The 22,273-nt window shown below is 39.9% G+C and overlaps 1 protein-coding gene across 1 annotated transcript; it reads left to right on the top strand.

The window, feature by feature from the left end:
- The first annotated feature begins 266 nt into the window (after window positions 1-266).
- On the top strand, window positions 267-22,131 carry LOC117815203 (zinc finger protein 385A-like). Its single transcript, XM_034686810.1, has 8 exons — window positions 267-351; window positions 1,402-1,547; window positions 8,531-8,641; window positions 18,382-18,556; window positions 18,962-19,282; window positions 19,831-20,018; window positions 20,110-20,196; window positions 20,341-22,131. The coding sequence occupies exons 1-8, from the start codon at window positions 267-269 to the stop codon at window positions 20,560-20,562; spliced, it is 1,335 nt and encodes a 444-aa protein (XP_034542701.1). The 3' UTR covers window positions 20,563-22,131.
- Window positions 22,132-22,273: the final 142 nt, after the last annotated feature.

Here is a 22,273-nt window from a genome sequence, read left to right as displayed (position 1 = left end):
AGATTATACAAATTCTCTCTGCGCAGCCAGATAGGGCCTGAAGCAGCCTGCTGGTGTATGCAGCAGAAAATAATAAGTACGGGAAGGAGAAGTGGAAAAGAAGAGCGCATAACAGAAAGAGGATGAGGAGAAGCAGGAACAAAACAGCTAGAAGGACTGGTATGGGGAGAAGTACAGATTGGGGAGACAGAGGCAGGCAGACAGAATAAGGGACCATGAAATGGGGATAGAACACAGTGCTTGGATAGAGAGAGACAGAGGGAGAAATGGAAAAAAGGCGGATATCTGCAGCACCCCAGCTGCAAGGCTTAAGGAGCTTAGCCCTCCTGCCCATCACGGAAGACTCCTCAAGTGCAGGCATTCACTGCTGCTGAGCTACGACTGAGAGAAAAGTGAGCAAGAGAGAGGACAGGTGGTGGTGTGCTGGGCTTTAGTAAGAGGGTAAATGAAGCAGAGATGAGGGTGTAGATCTTAAAATGTGAATTAGATTTATTTAAACAGTGATATAACTCTTTTGATGGACAAAGTGATACCGATCTTAAACATAGCAGATTTATTTTGGGGTATACTTTGAGAATATGTGTTTTGTTGCCAAGTAATAGATGAGAAGCTCAATACCAATCGCATGTCTGTAATGTAGTTACAGATCTGCAATAAGTACAGCATAGTCTCAGATATCTGTGAAAAGAACACAACATAATTGCACTTGTCCATCATTGTGGTGTGGGCACACTGTGTATTAAGAGTAAGTGCCTGCGTCACAGAAAGTACACCAATGGAAAGTTAAGTAGCATCCATCTTGTAGTGGGTGAAACCTTGAGAAAGTCAGGTGATTGAGTTTGCATCAAACAAATGCAAACCTTTAAACCTCAACCTGAAACAAACAGTGATGTTTCACTATGCTGACAGTGTGTTAAAAATGTTTTCTTAATTGCCAAATAATGCTTTGCAATGGTGTTGATTCCAGCATCAGATTTTGAACACACTATGTAATACAACAGAGTCACAGTCGTGTTAAGTGTTTCTGTTTTACAACTAAGCTGGCAAGCTTAGTAAAGCTGAGAGTCTGTAAATTTGGGCAAAGAGCTTGCCTGACTCTGTCCAAAAGTAATAAAGCGTATAGCAGCACATCTAAACTCTCCAAACTAGGCACTTATAACTTCTACTTTTATCCAGTTTGAAAGAAAAGTAAAAAAATAACACATTCTGGTTATGTACCGGGCCCAAAGGGATGGGCCCTAAGTGGCTGCTGGTGGAAGCTCTATATTTACAGAACACATTATCTGATGTATGCGTTTTCCCCGAAAAATGTCTGACTGGATAGATGTTAGTACTCACAGACCATGTGCAATGATTTCGCCATTTTTTTCTATAATTTCTCTCTGTGTGTATCTTCTACAGGAAGTGTAAACCGACCGGGGCCGGTCCCTGCCTTCCTCAGGAGCCCACCTGTCATCCCATCCCCGCTGGATATGAAGCACTTCCTCCAGTTCCCCCTGGAGTCGCCTCACCCGGCCAGCATTGGCCTCTTCCACAACTTTAACACAGTGAGTGCTCACAGGCACAGGCATACCGGTACAGGAGCAAAGTTTGTGCACACATGGGGTCTGGGATTTGTTATCCTCTTGTTTCACATAAAAGGAGACAGAGCCTTGGATTCAGTCGTAGTTCTGAAGCATTGCCTCCTGTGTGAATACAAGTGATAGAGCGCTGAGGATTTATACCATATAATCTGAAATGATGAGGTGACAGCTGTTTACTTTTTATTCAGCAGAGTGAGTTTCAGCATAATTGAGAAAATGCCCAGTGGAGTGTTTTACTGCAATAAAATGAGTAACAGCTAATCAATTGTGTAAGAGGTACAGGCTGTGTTCTCTACAGTCAGCATTTTCTGAGGCTCCTGCTCATTTCCAGATTGGGTTTCATGTGAAGGTCAGGGTGGCGACAAACAGGGATTCACGTGCCTCACACACGTACACACTCAAACTCACACTCACACATACACACACATTACCGCCCAGCTCATCATCATGCACTCAGGCAAAATGACCTGTCCACAGGTTCATGATTCATTCTGCTTCAGTGAGGACATGGTGTGTGGCCACTTATGCCGGTGCACCTCTGTTCAAATCCCTCGTTGTCTGCACATTTAACTCAAGCAAGTATAGACCTGTTTACGGCCGACTTCATCAAAAATATGCATAAACATCTTGGCAACGGTAGCAGCAATTTGGTCCATTCATCCTGAAGAGTATGCAAGCCTTCAACAATGAATTAAAAGTGTTACCAGCATCAAAATGTCTGACTATTGTGTGGTTGCTTGATTTATATTGCTCTAACAAGAATCTAAAAGCATTTGAGAGAGATTACAGTATCTGCTGTAACATCAAGCTGTTGTAACAGACCCAACAACAGGCCGAAAGTCTCCACTTAACAGGATCACCCTTTTAACCAAAACACTGGTGGCGTTTGCGGCTACCTGCTCTTAAACGTGACATGACTTTAAATAATAGCAATAACTGAATTTTTGCAACCAATTACCACTGTGTGTAGTCAATGAAAAAGTTAGTTCAAGTGCTGGTGATATCTAAGTTACAGGGAAAAGATAATTGGGAATCGGTATGGAGAGGCAAGTAATAAGCACTGTATCATTAGTCAAATAATTTTGCAAGTTAGCTATCCAACAACACAAAATGATAACTTCTTACCATGCAGGTCTTAGTCGCTGCTGTGACCAGAGCTGATGATGTATTTGTTTTTGTTTTTGTCAGCCAATTTTGCCAGTAACATTCCAGAACATTCCAGCTGTATAGAACAACTAACAGACATTACCTCTGAATAGCCATGCATGCCTAATGCGTCACCACTAACCTGCTGAGAGGGAGAGGGACTCTCTGTGAAGCTATGGAGCAGTCCAAACATTTCACTGTATGTTTATTTGCTGTCATAGTGTCCTATCATATCATGTCCTGTGAGGGTCAGAGAAAAGACGTTCATTTTCAATGTTGTTTCAACATTCATTTACAATCAGCACAAGCAACAGAGTCTCCACCGTCCCTCCTGTCACTCTGGGGTGTAAATGTATCTGGACTTCATCCTGATCAACTTGTATATTACATACCGTGGATTCATTTACATATATTAAGCTTTGGTGGATAGTTAATCCTCTTTCTGCTAGTAGTGTACAGGTCTCACTCTTCTAATCGTCCAAGTTCATTCTTTTAAAATTAACTGAAAAGTGTTTTCCTGTAAACTTGACAGCCTGACAACATTTAAGTCTTAATGTTTTCCTGTGCCACTATGTCAACCTGTAAATGTGACATGTGGCACTGGGTAAAAGTGAAAGAAAATCAGGTACTTCTCAGCACTGTGATGGGTGTATGTTGGCATGAAAAAGTGTAGACCCTGAATATATGATGATCCAACTTTTTCACATGTAGGCTATCAAAAAAAAACCTGTATATACTCTATGTGTTCTTGTATTATAACCAATATGGTCATTTTATATTTGGCATTTTTTTCTCATTGGACATTTTGTCTGATAATTTCTTTATCGGCCAGATAACTGCACAATCAACCGGCTAAAATCTAGTACACAAGCTGGATTTCTCAATTATACCTGTATATATCTGGCCACTGAATATTCGCTATATCTTCTCCTCACTTTCCAATATCACACAGATCTGGAAGTCTTTTGTCTAAGTCAGGTTGTTTAAGTAGCATTCACAATATTTGGGGGTTATACTCCTCATGTAGCTCAACAAACTATTGTAATCCCCCAAACTGCAAGTGCATACTGTTCATACATCATTAATGTTCCCAAATTGTAAAAGGGTCTACACAACACTGCTGTCATCCAGTGGCAGACACCTGCCGACGCTTGATTCAAACACAGTCATGTTTCAGGCAGGGTCAAGTCTTTCTGCATAGATTGGAGTTCTGACAGTTATATTGAGAGCTTGTATCAGATCTGACTCAGGATTACAGAAAGTTTTTAGACAATTAAGATTCCCAGGAGTGTACAGCAGGTCTCAACTTCCTGCATCGAGACAAGTGCTGCACACTGAAGCATGGTGTGTGCAAAGGGAGACAATGAGCCTGTCAGCATAAAATTCTGTAACACTCCAGAGGAAAATAACTTTTCATTTATGTGCATTTTATTAGCCTTGGGGTCAGTCTGGGAGAGGGATTTAACCTAAAAGTTAGAACTCTAAAGATTGTCATCACACCCAAGCCAACTGGGGTATCATTAATGGTCTTTTGTTCTGAGCACCAACTATTATCATTTCCATTTTGTCTTTTAACCAGAGAAGTAGTTTGAGCTGTTGCTACTCTACTAATTATAACCACATCATTTTCCTACACTGTTTAAAGTACATAAATATTACCATACATGACTTTATACACTGTCAATTTAAAGAATATCCTGGTAATGATGAAGCTCAGAGAAATCAAAGGGTTGATACGTTTAGAATAACATTTACAATCCTGGGCTTATTCTTTGGTTTGTTTTTCAGTCTGAATAACAAATCCTGAATTAACAGATGGAGTTGAGAACTACTTTTATCAAATCTCTCAACTCTGACATGTGTCTGAAAAGTTTTTTTTAAGTCAGCCTATATGCTAAAAAAAAAATGGCACACATAGTGTTAGCCGGAAGACAAATGTAGACAGATGTAAACACATTTTTAGGTGTTACTGGTAGAATAACACATTTCAAAAGAGAGGTGAATTGGACACCTGAACAGAGACATGAGCAAAAAACAACAGGGTAGTCTATAAATATGTCTAACATTGCATTCAAACAGGGTTTGGGTTTTCAGACCAATTATACTATATTCCCTCATGCCTGGGGCTTGGGAGTGTAAACAGCCTCTCATTTGGCAGCATGCATTCACAGTCTGAGCAGGAGATGACAGGCTGAGTAAAACCGCAGTGTGCTTTTGGCTGCTTAATGAAGGCAACACCCAGCGCTGTGATTCTTGACGTCTGCCAATAGGTCAGAGAGCTCACATGAATCCATTCAAGTCATTTCTAAACAAGGTACTAAACATTTATTACATAACGTCACATGGTGGGAATCTAGCTTTGGTGGTATTTGTAAGAAAAGGCTGGAGCCCAATGTTTACCAATGTGAATTTGAAACAGAGTTTAAAATATATGATTAATAGGTATGACAATTTGGTTTCACTTTGTTTTAGCTGTTACACCCCACTCTCACTGCCAAAGATGTGGGAAATTACTATAAGGAAAATGATGGGGCGATAGGGTTGTTTTCCTTTGAAGGTAGCTCACCAAATGTTTACCTGTGTAGGATGAACTTAATTTACTCTATAACAAGATATGAACTAGGGATGGGCATTTCAAGCCAAAATACTATTCGATAATCATTGGCATCTATAATAATCCTTCACAGGAGGTAAGACTTAGAAACGGAGCAAATTGGAACAACTCTTCTTTTGTTATTTCATGCAGTTAGCATTTTTCTTCCTCTGTTACTTAATGCGGTTAGCAAGCAGCTTTAAGATGCTCTATAGCCACTGTCTGATGGGAATACCATATAACAACCAGACACCGGTGAAAACAATGAAAATTTGTTCATTTAAAATGAGAAAATATTCGCATTAACTCTTCGATTAGTGAAGGAATATTCGAACATTCGAAAACCTTGTCCCTTCCCTAATATAAACTGTTCAACCAACTATGTCCTATTACTTACTAATAAACTATTCCCTCGTAAGGCTAGTATAAATGTTTACAAAAACTTTGTGAAAACACAAATATTGGCCACTTTAGATTAATATTAAATATGGAAAGTTTTGTCACTTAGGGACCCTTTAACATGTTTTATAGATGTCAACAAAACATGTTAGTTAGGCAAAAGGCGGTACAATAAATCTTAAACTCTAAATCTTAATTGTGCATATTAGACTTTTATGGTAACTCTTAAACATTTTACTCTTTTACCTATGTGGGCCCACACTCACCCACAGACATACGCACACACACACACACACACACACACACACACACATACACACACACATTAACAAAACGTCACAGGCCTGGTAGATGCTCGTGCGTGTTTCTGTTAGGATCGTAACAGAAACAAAAACAGTCACCTACTGTTAGGCTCCGGGAGTCCCCTCCTCGAGAAGCAAAGGTGCAGGGCAGCAAACTCACAGCTTAGCCTGAGCTGTGAGTTTTCTTCATCTTGCTTCGTCATCATCAGTGGACGGATCTGACCGCCTCTGTTGACCAATGAAAATAATACAGTAATATTGCGCGCCTAGATATTGCGTAGGCATTACCTAACTGCATTTAACAATACCATCCATCCATCCATTATCTTGACCGCTTATCCCATTAGGGGTCACGGGGGGCTGGAGCCTATCCCAGCTGGCTTTGGGCGGAAGGCAGGGTACACCCTGGACAGGTCTCCAACCTATCACAGGGCTAACACAGAGAGACAGACAAACATTCATGCACACACTCACACCTACGGGCAATTTAGAGTGACCAATCAACCTGAGCATGTTTTTGGACTGTGGGAGGAAGCCGGAGTACCCGGAGAGAACCCACGCATGCACGGGGAGAACATGCAAACTCCACGCAGAAAGGCACCCGCCCGGCCGGGGATTCGAACCAGAAACCTTCTAGCTGTGAGGCAACAGCGCTACCCACTGCACCACCGTGCAGCCCCATTTAATAATACATTTATATTATTTGTTGACAAAAAATACCCATACTTATATTTATCCAAAGGGGCATCATTCCATGGTAATCTAATGATACACGTTTTCTTCTTCAAGGTTGGTACATAGGTTGAGGAGTGTGCAAGTTTCAGTGTTGGTGTGTAAAAATTGCGTAAAAACTATAAAAAGTACTAATCTTTATTCTTTTCCAGCTGATATGAATTTTTCTCAAGCAGGTAGTTTGAAAGTTGAGACTCAACATTTTCAAGTTCATGTTTTTTCTTCCAGGTCAGCTAATTTAGTCTAAAATAAAAAACTTTTATCTAAGTTTATATAAATTGAACAATATTTTTTATTGGATACGTTCTCAGATAAAAGAGAAAAAAAAAAAACAATTATCAAGAATAATAATTTTCTTCAAAATGTTAGACGCTAGTACAAGTCCAACTGAAAAGAGATAATGAAATAATCAACTAAACAAGCCTAAACTTTTTCACAACCATGTAGTATAGTACACATGCAGGTCGAATTTGTTGTAGTCTCCCTCTTGGATCACTGTCTTCTTCTGCATGATTCATGTCGCTACAAACACAATCTTAACCATATTTAAAATTATTCAAACTTAAATATTTTTCCATGTGATAAAGAAGTAAGAGTAAGTAAGCACTTTAAGTGTGTGATTTTAAAAAAATGAGTGAGACTCTGTCTTCAGGTTTAGCATCTGTGCAGTGCACCTCATGTGTGTAATGTGACACAGAGAGAGACCCTGCTGCTCTGCTAATGAGCGGCAACACTGAGAACTCAGAGGAATATCTTAAAAATGTAATGTTGCCTTACTCATAATGTCATTATGCAGTGGATTTACATGTGACAGACATACAGTTTGTTTAGCCTCTCATCTACATCAGAGTGCTGGGTCTGCACATTATAAACAACAACATATAACTGTAACTGATAGGATGTGCTAATACAAAATCACACTGGATTGGCAGATCGTACACAAGTTCTCATCCTTCACAAACTAATATCCCCCTATCTGACACCCCTACATTGGATTGAAGAAATAGAACATCTAATTAAACCGATTTTTTATTGTATTGTAAAATCCTTATTCAGTAGAATTAAAATCATCAGGTCTTTGTTTTAAATAGCTAATGATAGGTTTGTATGTGAAATCATACATATGTGTTATGTTTAACGATTTTAACTGTATTATCATTTTAATATGTTCCTGCATTACAATTACTCAGTGTACTCATCATGGCAAATGTGAAACCACATGCCCCACGGCCAAATGAGATTGTTTTTCTTGTAGCAGAGACTCACTGCTCCTACAGTAATTAGCTGAATCGTGTCTAATGCACATTTCATCTTTCATCAAGGATCTCTGTAGGAGACATCTCTAATGTTTTAAGCATTAGTCTGAAATGATGTTGTGAAAAGCTGAGGTTTTATAGCATTCTAACAAAGTACACATTTTCAGAAAAAGGGAGTCTGTAATTAGGCCCTTCTAACCCCAGCATGAATTAAAGCGTTTGAAGAGCACCCAAGAACTCAGGCACAGACAGCGTCACCAGCTGCTGCAGAGAAAACACACACCCTCCTTTCCACATCAATCAATGTTCCTTCTTCAATTCACTTCTCTACGCTCTTTTTATCTGCAGGCCTTCCCCTTCAGCATCCCTCTCTTGTCATTTATCGGCATTTCTCCTTCAGCACCTGTCTCTGTCATCTACATTCACAGAGCTGCGGTTAGGGGAATCAGAGACACTACCCTCTGAGCTCTTCCTGTGTTGCAGAATCGTTGATATGACCTCTGGATTGTCTCTCCTCAGATGGACCCTGTCCAGAAAGCTGTGATGACGCACACGTTTGGGCCACCTATGGTGAAGACAAAGCGGCCAATCATTTCCTGCAACGTGTGTCAAATACGCTTCAACTCTGAGGTATGAAACCTAAAAGGGCTCAATGTTGGGATTGCTTTTAACAGCAATGTGCTATTAACTATTCACTAAAGCCACTCCAGAGACAAGAATAATCTGATCACAGCTTGTTACTGAGAACAACAGGCCTGTCAGGCTCTGGATTTCTAACAGTGCTAAAGCACTGTGAGTAGAGCAATAAAAGTGATACCTGGAATTTCATTTAGGAGATTTGTGTCTTATTTTGTAATTAGATTTAAGAGTTGGTTTATCTACTTGAATGTTAGCTGCAAACTTAAGCATGTTTTGCTATTGAACTTACAATTTCTACTTACAGCAGTAAGTAACCATGAATGTAAGACCTCATTTTTTGGACAAATTATATATATAAATATAATTATGATATAAATCTGTTCCCCCAAGAAGCCTGTTTATTCCTACTTTTTAAGAAAAATACATGAAACACATTTAAACATCAGTACAGGCATGATTTAAAAGCTCAAGCTTCAGTTGTATCTATAAAGCTAGCCAGCTTCAGCTACATGAAAGGTTGATCCATGGCTGAAAATACTAAACATAAAGCTTTGAAACACTTCAAAGCTTTTTGTCCCAATTAGTGTTATTCCAACTTTTTTTCAGCAATGTACCTCCTTTGAAATATTTTAGAATAACCATCCTCAACAAACATAATACATATATCTATAAAAACAGCATAAAGCTTTGGAGATAATAAAACAAGCACACAAATTCTTCCAGATACTTGCAGTGTCTAACAGCAGTTTTCACTTTGTTTCTCCAATTATTTTTTGGTGGTTTTAATCCTGTTGCTGCTCCGTATTGACCACAAATGTTAGACTCAACGAAAGCAAGAAGACTCAAAGAGGAACAAGATTGTTAGTGTTGCAACAGCTGACATGTGAACCATATAACTTACACTTACATTTTCAACTCGCCTGTTAATTGTTCACGGAATTATACCAGATTGATATTCCTTCTTTAAAATACAGGAAAAAATGAGCACCAGTCACAAAAGTGTCCTTTGAGTACTTGGATGCAGAGGTTTGAAACTTTGGTTATCACTATGCAATATCACTTCAACTCAAAACTAACTGAAATTAAATGTTCAAGTCCAAAAACCACATGACTGTAAGTGAACAGTAGAAAAAAAAACTGTTCATGATATAAACACTGAGTTGGCTGGAGCCAGAGTTAGATGTTGGTTGAGTGTACAACTGAGCTAATGAGATCTTGGTTCACACTTTCTTAGCTTAAATTTTAAGCTATCAATGAAGGAGAGTAGGGTGCTGGACAGAGAAAATCCGAGATAGCATATGTTATTCAATGGCGGTCCAGTTTTATAGTCACGTTCCTCTGTATTCTTGTATCAAAGTCTATAGGAAATAATGTGTCAGAAAACAAAACAGAAAAAATGCAAAGTTCACAAAGTTTGCTATATTCTTTTTAGATTATGTCTACAGATATTTAGTTTGGCTTAACTTTGGTGAAGCTTGAAATATATTTAAGGTGCTAAAAGAAATCCTGCATATTCGTTTTTAAGTCAACTTGAGATGCTATTAGAATAAAACAAATATTTATTGTCCACCAGGGTGGAAATTTGTCTTAAACAGGACTTCCGTCAGATCCGTTTAGATCCATACAGCTGGAGTCATGTGACCGTGGTTTTCCAGATGCAATTACTGAATCAATGATTATCCTCATACATATTGTCTTTATCGGCCTCTGAAAAAAAGACCTGTTGACTCCAGGCCTGCCTTCGCTCAAAATGACATTTTGTTGTCATAGTGAAGTTAAAAATGATCTGACAATAACACAGAGTGTTTTATTCTGAAAATTAACCGGATTTTTTAAATTTTGATTTGGTGCCTGACTTTCTGTCCCACTCCATCTGCTCTGTGCTGATTGCATCGTGCTTCGGGATCTGGCAAAAAAAGAACTCTTGCATATCTGATCCGTTGCGTTCGGACCTGCCGGATCAGAGACGCAGCCGGAATGCAACGGCTCTCCCGACACTGTGGGCACCAAGGCATTCACACGATCACAATCAAATACAACAGTACAATTACACATTAAAAGCAGTTCATGTTATATTGGTTGGTTCGTTATGGTGAGTGTAAGACTCCATAATGGTCCTCACAGCTAACATGATCTGGCCTTCATAGCTACTTAAGAGCTGATTGTGCAAATTTTCTGCATTTCACTCTTGACAGATGGCCTTACTCCAACATGGAGCAGAGGGACTGAAATAAAAGAGGCCAGAAGTGATGAAACTCTAGAGGACTGATTTGAGTGCCTGCATTAAAGAGGCAGTTGCGTTAACTAAGGCTGAAAAGTAAATAACTCATAATGTGGACATCCAAAACCTAGTTACTGGATGACATGATTGATTTGTTATGGGTCTGCTGCTGGATCTTTTACAGTATGTATGCTTTTCTGAGTATGTGTGTGGTTGAAATATATTTATGACCTCAGACTGTCTCTCTTAGGGAGAAGGTCACATAGTATGTTGCCTGTTTGGCCACAAAATGTTATGCTCTTGTTGTATCTTGACCGCCCGTGATGTGTAGATGCAGAAGGAATCTTCGTGACACTGGCTTGCTTGCATAGTAATACGTTTATTACAAGAAAACAATACCAGTATCGAACAAGCACCCGGAATGCTTGGGAGAACAGCTCTGCAAATCTGCTGACTCCCAGAATGCTGTTGACCAGCACCTTTTATTGGTCTGTGAACCAATGACATAGCCTACTAGAGAGTCCAAACTTATCTTTACCTCTAGTTATTTATTATACTCTCCTGGGCTCTGCTAGCCTAAGGGTTACAAAACTTGTCCATGCATGTCACTAAATTAGAAGGGGGTCTCAACCAAATTTCCTTGAAAGTCTGGGGCAACATAGGTTTCTCCTTGACTTGTTTTACGTCAGTTACTTATTAACTATCAGATACTTCACTCTAATTCATGATAAATCTGCATCTGCACATTTATTGTCAGAAATTGAAAAAAAAAAGATCCATCATGAAACAGCTCAACAGTCAAATATCTATTAAAACATTTCCTAAGCTGAATTGGCTTCACAACTAGGCATCTAAATTTAATTTGATTTGATTAACGTCTGTATGGATTGATATTGAATAGTCTTCCTTATTTTTTATTCTATTTTACTGATGGAAGATACCTGGTGTATATAACCTAAAGTCTAACCTGTAACCTAAACAGCTAAACATGAGAAGAAATCAAACAAAAGTCTTAAATACAAGCGTCTCTAAGAATATAAATTGCATTCCTGTGATGGAGTGCTAAATACTTACATTCTAAATGAGTAGTGTGTAAAGGACACAGGCAGGCAGGGAGTCATCTGAAACTCATGTAATGCTGCCCTGTTCTCTCTGTGAGGGGCCGCTTAATTATGTCACCCTTGCTCAGACCTGCATGTTCTCACATGCTCCACACTGAACATAAGCAACTCAGGCAAGTTCACATTTACATACTCTACATATATAACTATGTATGTTCATGTAATGTCTGTGTATGACTCTGTCTGCCTAGTAACAAGGCTGTGTTGGCAGTCAGAACTTGAAAACAGAGCCACCTGTTTGTCCTGACTGCTGTTGAACTTTTCAGCCATGCTGTGCTGTGCATCTGCTCCGCTGCAGCTCTGTAGATTTTCCATGGTAACCTGATAGACTGGGAGCTCAAAGCATGGTGGGCATTCTTTAATAATGAAGGAATAGTCTGCTTACAGGACATTACTTGGCTTACTTAAGCTGTCTGGGCAGCACTGAAGTTCTCAAAAAGTCACTCATTATTTTATATGAAAGCCTGACTGATGCATCACCAATATTATCAGGCTGATATGGGTCCATCACAATTCTGTAAATTGGTGTCGGCAGATACTTTTTCAGATTTGCTATAGATATGGATACGTTGTTTGTAGCAAATGTAATGCAAAAAAACAATGCTTGGGATTGATGTAATCATGAATCTTGACCATTAGAGAACACTTTGACTACATTGTTTGCATCACTCTTAGAACTGCAGCAGATTAGTAGAGTAGAGTAGCAGACAGAGGTCCACTTAAAAATGTGTTCATATTGTCTAAATAGCAATATGCATGCATCCATTATCTTGACTGCTTATCCCGTTATGGGGTCACAGGGGCTGAAGCCTATCCCAGCTGCAACAGGGCAAACACAGAGAGACAGACAACCATTCACGCACACACTCACATCTACAGGCAATTTAGAGTGATCAATCAACCTGGTGAGCATGTTTTTGGACCGTGGGAGGAACCCAGAGTACCCGGAGAGAACCCATGCATGCACGCGGAACATACAGACTCCATACAGAAAGGCACCTGCCCGGCCGGGGATTCAAACCAGGAGCCTTCTAGCTGTGAGACAACAGCGCTACTCACTGCACCACCGTGCAGCCCATAAATGGCAATAGCAATTGCAATTTTATCTATAAAGCACATTTCATTACACATAAGTTCAATGTGCTTTACATGGAGAATTAAAAAAAGTAAAAACATTTTTCCAAATAGAATAAATAAAAACAGAAAAACAATAGATATGCCCAACATACATTAGACACAGCAGTCAAACAAACAGCAAATGTTGCTGCACATGCATCCAGTCACAACACTCATTATATCATTCATACACTTGAGAAAATGAATATGTTTTCAGTCTTTTTTTAAAAGATGAGACAGTTGTGATGGACCTGGGGTCAGCAGGCAGTTTGTTCCAAAAAAGATGGACCACAGTAACTAAAGGCCCCTTCACCAGACTTTGACTTGACTCTGGGTACACTTAAAAGACTTCCACCTGCTGCCCTAAGGATCCTGGTCAGGTTATACACTGTGAGCAAGTCAGAGATGTACTGGGGAGCTGAACCGTTGACTGCTTTATAGACTAATAAAAGGATTTTGAAATGGATTCTGTATTGAACGGGGAGCCAGTAAAACACGTTCCTTTTCTTTGGCATAGTTTGTTGTTTAAGGAAGCAACCTTCCACTTACACAGCCATATTACGGCAACATTGGTGTGCATCCAGTTGAATTCTGCATTCCAACAAGAAAATAAAATTATATACAATATCAAGTGTCCATAGAAAATCTATGAATCCATCCCCTAAAAACATTACAATACTGCTCTACTCTCTTAGTGCCTTCTTGGCTTCATACCTCTCCAAAGTGTGTCAATAATACCAGCATTTTCTTTCTTGTCTATGTCTGAGGCCGATGTTAAATGGAAGCTCCTGAGTCCTTCAGCAAAGTGAAACATTGATTGATAAAGGGCGTTCAGAGGCAGGTGTTTCTCCCTGCTATTACCCTGACGCCACACATGTTGTAATTGTAACATTGCAGTTCATTTCAGGTCCCAGAGGACAGATTAGCCTGCTACTGTTTGGCTCTGCTCTGCAGCAGGGCTGACGTCACACCATGCTGCATTAGCCATTGTCACTACTGCAGTCCCATATTGAACGCATCTCTTCCTGCCTTTTCGGCTTCTTGTTCTTCCCACCAAACCTTGGTTCATTCATGTCTTCAGTCTGCTCAGCATGCCAGTTTTCACAAAAAATTCCTTGTCAGTTTTTATGTTTCTTCATGCTACCCCCTGTGCGGGGTGTACGGTATCATCTGTCCCCCTCTCCTTCTCTCCACCTCTCCAGCTCCTTCCCACCGCCTCTTCCTGTTGCTGCTGCCAGTACCCCACACAGTAGATTTGGCTGCTAGACCCACTCTCTCTGCTTTCTGTGCCTTTGTCGCTTTATAGATAAAACATCAAAGCACATCCTGCTTAGAGAGAAAAAGGATTTTAGGAACATTCACTTGCTCTCATTTTCTCCCTCTTTAATCCCTCTTCTGCTTCTTCATTCATCTTAATACCCCTTTCCATAGGCTCTCTCCTCGGCTTTCTCAGTCCATTTCACCTTCTGTACAGAACATCATTTATATTTTATCATTATTCACTTCTCAACTCCAAAGATTGGATGTGTTGATCTCTTTCACATCTCATTGTCTACTAGATTCCTTCCCAACCATGAGGCTGCCAGTCCTTTTTCAGCTTGAATTGACAACTCAACTTTATCGATTTCTTCAGAGCTGACAATGAAGGTCATGGGGGGAGTGAAAGTATGAGAGCTCATATCAGAAGGAAACAACAAAGAGCCTAAGAAAGGAAAGAGAAAAGAGAATGACAGAGTGAATTGCAAACAGAAGAAGGAGCATTGAATATTTCTGCCTTCGGAGCTCTCTGGCTTATGTTCCTTCAAGGTGTAGAGCTTCTGACTGCAGGGCTTTGGGTGGCAGCAGTAAGAGGAGTTGGGTTACACTAGCAGAGCTATATCTGCTTTTCTGTCATCACCAATCAGGAAGAGGGCTATATGGGTAACTATCATTGGTAGTTAATACCTCAGGCTTACACAGGCATCCAGAACATGTCCCAGTAGTCCACTTGCCTCAGTGAGGCATCCCACCCTGCAGAGCCCCCGACATGTACCTGTCACGTGCCTTATGCAGGTCTCTCAGTCTTGTTATTGACATAATTAAACCTGTGTAATCCCAGCCGGTCTTGGTCTGTGCACACACATGCAATAGTGAGAGGCTTAGAGGAAGTATATTTGTGCCCTTACACATCACTTCTTACTTTGATTTCATTTGAAGAAGGCTTCTATGTCTACACTTGAAGGGTATTATTGTTCACCAGGGTCAGTATCTCTGGGACTTATCTCCATACTGAACTTTTCTGCACTTCACTATTTATCTCTAATACCAAACTTAAGAGCCACATATTGCAGAAGGCATTGAGTCCTTTATGTATAAGCCGGAAAGTAAGAGCAAGGAGGCTTGGTGTAGTAAAGCATAAAGAGTGAAACACTTAAACAGAAGAGGACAGATCCAGGCTCGTACTTTTAAATGACCAGTACCACAGTCTTTGTCACATCCCAACGCCATTGAGAACCTGAATTCACAATAACTGAATTTGTCATTTAGGGTCTTTTATAGATAATATAAACAAACTACCTCATCCAATATACCAACACAGTCTTAAGACATGGTATAAACACAAAAAAACACTTTTTTAACCACTTTTCCTAATAGCTATGATCGCTACTTAAAAGAGCTTTGGTTATAACCCCCAGATAGTTTGAGAAGAAATGCAGCAGGGGCAATGTGCTTTAGAAATGCATTTAAAAAAAGTATAAAGTTAAATGTCTGTTACTAAAGAAAATTGTTGACCACAAGGTATTTGATTTCACGTAAATCTCTAGCATTTTATCTTTTTCATGTAACTACTCTTGTGTTTCTCTAGCTAGAACCGGGCAATACGGCCTAAAAATAAATTCTCTGATTTTTTTTCATACCTCTATTAACTTAGTTTTCTTTCGTTCTTCAACAAAAAAAACTACAAATTAGAAAGAAATGACTCAAAACAAGTTTTTAGTGGCTGGGAAATTAGTTTACCTTTGTGGTCATCAGTGCAGTCAGCTGTTGGGAGGCAGGCATTTTCTAGAGTTGAATTGTTGCTGATAAAAATGCATTGTCAAACTCAGGTTTTTCACCATATAAGGGCACCACATTGCAACTGAAATCACTGCACTGAGTATATTTTGGTACATTGAATATTCATGTTGCTTATGACGATTCACATTATACTGTTTTGAATTTGGTATATTTCAGCAGGAACATTTCCTCTTTTGTTGGGTTGTTTTGAGGTTACAGAATTTACAGAAGTTTCTAATAATTATTTACAATTATTATTTCACTGTCAACCACAGCTGTAGTTTTAATTCATGATTGTGTGTGTGACATGTAAGTAGTTTTTTTTGATATCCCCTAGTCTTGTTGTTAACATTAGTTCCTACCTTATATTGTTTCAGGAGGGACAAATATGGGTGTGACAATGTAGGGTAATTTGCAGCCTTAGCACACCATAGTTGTTGTGATCTCAGAGTGAATAGCTAATGGAGAATTAATGAAGGTTATTAACCAAGAGAAGGGTGTTACAATAGCTTTGCCGTTATGCACCATGACTGCATTAGTAATAGCTTACCACAATGCCCCTGCCTCATTAGATGTGATGCAAAGTGAAACTGATTCTGCTCATGTTGGCTGCTTTTTAACAGGTTTTTCGTTGGCTGTAGCGGTCTTGTGCGTTTTGTAGTGAGACACATTTCTCCCACTTGGCTGCATGCCTCTGATAAAGATGCTGAAATCAATTGGTCGTGCTGCTGCCACAGCCCTTACACAAACTATGCAGCGGACGGTGCATTGTTTGACATCAGATGGTGCAAAACCAAAGCATTTCAAAACAAGTGACGAAACTGTAGCGCTGTGCTTCATTAACGCTGGCAGCCATGTTGTTGTGTGTTTCTGACTGTAGGAAGTAAACAAGGGTAGAGAGTGTGAATTTAAGGAGCTTGAGGGGAGCGGCAGAATAAGCTAAAGACAAAATTTAGATTTAAAAAAAAAGAATCCTTAACAATAAATGCAGATGAATTGTTTACAATTTAAAGCCCTACCTCTAACTTTAACCTTGAGCCTTATAAGCTGAACCCCTTCACCCACAACCCACTCCTCTTTAGATATCCTATATATTTTAATCTGATCCCCTCAAAGCAAATTTACAAGGACAGGCAGGCAAACACACCCACACACAAAACTCTTCTTGATTTGCTCCATTTTTTTTTTTATCTCGGTAGCTGACCATCAACTGTCACAAGTCTCCCACAGCCCATTTTAGATAATCCCACCACTCAATAATCATCATCTGCCCAGCAGGCCAGTTCAGTGATTACACCAGAAGTGAAGGAAGGCGAGAACATTGTGGAGGCTAATCTACCCTGACAGCCTCATCAGCACATCAGACCCACAAACCATCAGCTCAACAGCCTTTCACTGAAACGCTTGCTAACCCAGTGTGCCAGAAAAAAAGTTTTTTAAAATGGCAGTGATCACTAGAGTATCCTGAGGGTAAAGAAAAAAATGGATGAGGTTTTGATGTTTTAACAGCCGTTATTACCACATGGACATCTGCAGAGTCCTTAGAAACAATTGGTCAATTAGTTCCTGTCACGTTACATTGATACTCAATACCTAAAACAAACACTGGATTGAACTGTGGTAAAGCAAAGCCTTGCTCTTAAACCCTCAAAACACACCAGAAATTTGAGAGAGTATTGGGATCTCTCTTGTCACAAACAGCGTTGTTGAGTTCTTTTCACTTTATCAGGAAAACAAAGGAAATACCAGGTGAAGCTATTAACACCTTTAAGGTATAATACTCAATACACAAAATATTTGGTGTGACAAAAGCAAGAACAAGTGTGTTAAAAAGTTCACAGATCTTGCTTTCAATATGAGTTTGTCCTACATATGAAATGTTTAACTGTGTTCGGATTAATTTTAACTTTTTCAGTGAAGAATTTTTGCGCTTTCTTGGTGACAAACATATGACAAGAACATCTAAAGCTAATAATAACCTACCAAACAACTAATAACTAGACATATAAGCATATAGTTGGCTGACTGGGGCAGAAAAAAAGGGCAAATTTCTAGAAATACTAGCACAAGAACTCATTGAACGGTGCCCTTGTTAGCTCACTGGCAAAGCACTTGACTAAGGAAGGATATATAACAAGGGAAAAGCATACTTTGTTAAAAATGGAAACAAGAATCTATTAATGCCTGTTCAAATCTATCATTGAATGTTGACCTTCTATGTGTCATTTTGCTTCCAGAGCCAGGCAGAAGCCCACTATAAGGGGAACCGCCACGCTCGGAGGGTGAAGGGGATTGAGACATCCAAGACAGCTCGTGTCCAAGACGGTGACAGGCAGTATCCTCCTTCTACTGCTTCGCCCTCATCTCCAGGCCCTTCACCATCCAGCCCTGAGCCTGATCCTAATAAGCAAGGTGAGCCTCACCTTGGACTTATGTTACACTATAAATCTGTATATAATGTATAAATCTGTCATAAAACATCACCTATGCACAACAACAGCTGTTGTAGTAGGCTTGACACTTCCCAGAAAACTGTCTTCAGAGAGAGAGAGTAGGACAGTGGATATAATAGAACACTGAGAGAGAGAGAGAGAGAGAGAGAGTATCGGGAATGACATGGGACAAAGGGCCTGGTTTGGAATCAAACATGGACTGCCTGCTTTGAGGACTACAGCCTCTGTACATGAGGCACATGATTTCACCACTAGGCCAAATTACTGATGTTCACTTTTTGCATCATCAAATTTATGAAAGGGATTAAAGAGTGAAGTTAACTTTCTACAAATCCTTCACTAACTTGAAAAACTGTGTTTACAGATGACCCTCAACCCTGTTCCAACACCAACAAGTCACCTTTGACCCTTAGCCACCTTCCAACAACCACTCTGAGCTCCACAGAAACAGAGTGTCCTCTCCTGCCTTCTGTCAGCGTGCCCATGTCATCCATTCCCTCACCCTCCGTGGCCCTCAGTACCCCGTCAGCGGATCCAGCAGTGTCCGGTGTTCCTGACACTCCGTCCCCAGCACCCAGTCATTCGTCAGGGGAGTCAGAGGAAGAGAAAGCTAAGAAGCTTCTCTACTGTTCCCTGTGCAAAGTAGCTGTTAATTCCCTCTCACAACTGGAGGCACACAACAAAGGTAACTTCAAAACAGCTTTGTCAGAGTCTTAGGTACATCAGGCTGTGGAGCATGCACAGTGTAGAGAGAGGAAAAGCTTTACAAACAATGGCACTTTGCAATATGTACTCTGTAAAGCAACTGCAGACAGCTATTTGGAAGTAGTTCTGCACTCTGCTTTGGAATCTAAAAACTAAAGCAGATGCATCAGTGCCCCTTAGTGGTGAGAATAGCTGGTCAAAAACTATGTGTGGTTTAACCTGGTGTATGCTGCAGATGGATGCTGCTACCAACCACCTACATAGAGTGACACAATGTCACTCTCAGTTAGTGCAATAACAGTATCAATACCTGTGTTCATGGATTACTATAATTTATTTTCTTATTTTTCTTTTTTCTTTTTTTTCTTTCATGTTGTCTGAACTGAGGTTCAAAATTTAGCACAGATCTTAGAAAATAAACTCTTGCCACAGAGTCATTTAAGTATTCTCTGTTGTATTTAAAACATATACTACACTATTACATGGTCTGAACAACCATGGATAAAACTGTTCTTTGATGGTTTTCAGGTACCAAACACAAAACCATTCTGGAAGCTCGGAGTGGACTGGGGCCCATCAAGGCATATCCGCGTCTGGGTCCTAAACCCAGCCCAGAGCAGGGAGGCGACTTGTCCTCTGATCCCAACACTCAGGAACGCACCTTCCACTGTGAGATCTGCAACGTCAGAGTCAACTCAGAGCTGCAGCTCAAACAGGTGAGAAACTCAGAGATAAATATATCCTGACTAGGGTAGTTTCCAAGCATCTCAAAATCCAATTTCTGTCCTTTCTGAATTTAAATTTCAGCATATATCTAGCCGGAGGCATCGAGATGGAGTTGCAGGGAAACCTAATCCTCTTCTCAGCCGACACAAGAAGCGCACAGACTTTATGGTAAAGACTCAGTATGTCCTTCAACAAAGCCTACTTTCAAATTGCTCTTTTCTACCCCCCAAAACATGATTAGGGCTTACAGAAAACTCTTGCATACTTGAATGTCTGTCAAATTGACTTATATTGTCTTTGACTTTCTTAAAGGAACTTCCAAAAACTCTGGGAGCTGGACTTTTACCAAATCCTCTGGCTGTTGCTGCAGCAATGGCAGCCGCAGCCTCCTCCAATCACCTGGCATTACGTCCTCCCGGCCCAGCCTCTCATCCCCATCACCACCTCCTGCAGGGAACACACCTCAGCTTACTGAGACCTGCCCCAGGTCCAATTCGCACTACGCACGGGCCAATCCTCTTCACTCCTTACTGATGGCCAGAGGATGAGTTCTTGTCAGGAAGAAGCACACTGTGAAGTTGTGGCCTGCAACCGTGTCATCTAGAGCTCAATCATATGGTGTAGCTCCAGTAGTGGAGATAAATGTGACTCTTTATGTTCAAACTGTGGTTGCAGACTACTTCTGGTACCTTGAAAGACTGAACAGTAAATCTGACAAATTTCAGACTTTTCAGAGAGATTTTAATTGTCAATCCTTCCACTTTTCCCTTCATCACTTAACTATCTGCCAGTCAGACTGTTTATAAACAAAACATTTGGTCAAGCATAGACTTCTTAAACATCCTGGAATCTGAAACTGACTTTATCTGGTGATCCACTGTCTCCGAATCAAACCCTACCTCTCTTGTGTTTTTAATCTTCACCTCTACAAGGATTCTTAACATATCCAAAGCATTAATGTTATCAAAAACATGCCTGCTGGGTTAGAAATAGTAGTTGCCGCAGATGTTAGCTGGTATAATATAGTAGCTGTCACAGTAAAGTGGATTGTACCACGTTAAGTCCTGTTTTTGTAGCCTATAAAGATAAAAAGGTACATTTCCGTGCTGTTTCTGCAGTAGGCAAACATTTCTCTGTACTGTTTGCACAGAGCTCTCACTGAATGCCTATTTGGTCTATAACCTCTGTGGGGCAGAAGCAGGAAATCAGAGAGGAAGAACAGAAGTGTAGATATAACACAATGTCTTAAATCTGTACTGATAAGTATGAACCACAAAGTCAGGAAGAAGTCATTACTATCGGTGCACTATGCAGCTAACAGGGTTTCTTCTTAATGTTTGTGTAAAATGCAGTGATGCTGGAGAAAATAAAAAAGAAACTAGAGCGGTAACAGTTTTTATAATGCAGGTAAAGATGTAACTGTCCCCACTTAAATAGACTATTCCCTAGATTCACCCTTGGATAGCCAATACCTGGCAACAGTGTTGTGCATAAAAACCCACAAAGCACATACGTAAAAGTCTGTAGCGTAAAGTCTACATGTAAACAGCTTTAGTAGATTTAAAGTGACCATCTATTGTTTTTGCATCTGGGCTTCACTGTGCAACACCGAAAGGCTTCAGTATCTTGATGGTTTCACTGTGAGCACAGCAGTAGAATGGCTGATTTATGACTTCAGTAGCAGGTATTTGCATTACATGCACATTTGAATATGCAGACCACATTTCCACTACAACCCATACAAATTGTGAGGAAAGCAGTGGGATGAAAGACACCAGCATTATGTTACAGAAGGAATAGAAGAGGACCACATATCTAGGTGAGTAGATGCAAAAAAAAACAACAACACACCGTTTGTGGTAGTACTATAAGCCTGTAGAGGGGTACACAAGTTTAGGTTGTCTGCTCTGCCTCGTACGTGCTTCCTACATGACTCTACACTATCCCAGTGAAAACACTCATGATGGCTTGTAAAACAATATGAGGAAGCTTTAGGAAACAAAAACTGTAGCAATACTTTAAGCACTCCTGCTAACTTTTCCTGTTTAATGCAATAAAAAAAATGTCTACAAATGTATGAATTGTTATGTAGGGGAGGTGTCTTGAAACATTATTGTAAATGTAGATTATTAAAAAATGATGAAAGGAAAATGATGGGCTCTTAATTGTTAAATTAAAAAAAATATACAAAACAATTCAACTGAGTCTATGGTTGTAAGCAATGTTGATTTGTAATTTTTTCATA

Source organism: Notolabrus celidotus, chromosome 1, assembly GCF_009762535.1.
Source record: "Notolabrus celidotus isolate fNotCel1 chromosome 1, fNotCel1.pri, whole genome shotgun sequence".
Taxonomy (NCBI): Eukaryota; Metazoa; Chordata; class Actinopteri; order Labriformes; family Labridae; genus Notolabrus; species Notolabrus celidotus.
The sequence above is the reverse complement of the archived record's forward strand: the minus strand, read 5'-3'. Positions and strand labels throughout refer to the sequence as shown.

Bases quoted from the DNA above. Each gene is read 5' to 3' on its own strand.
- LOC117815203 (XM_034686810.1), top strand. From the start codon at position 267: ATGGAAAAAAGGCGGATATCTGCAGCACCCCAGCTGCAAGGCTTAAGG. The intron at 352-1,401 runs GTGCAGGCATTC...TATCTTCTACAG, and splicing joins CATCACGGAAGACTCCTCAA to GAAGTGTAAACCGACCGGGG. The intron at 20,197-20,340 runs GTAAAGACTCAG...ACTTTCTTAAAG, and splicing joins AGAAGCGCACAGACTTTATG to GAACTTCCAAAAACTCTGGG.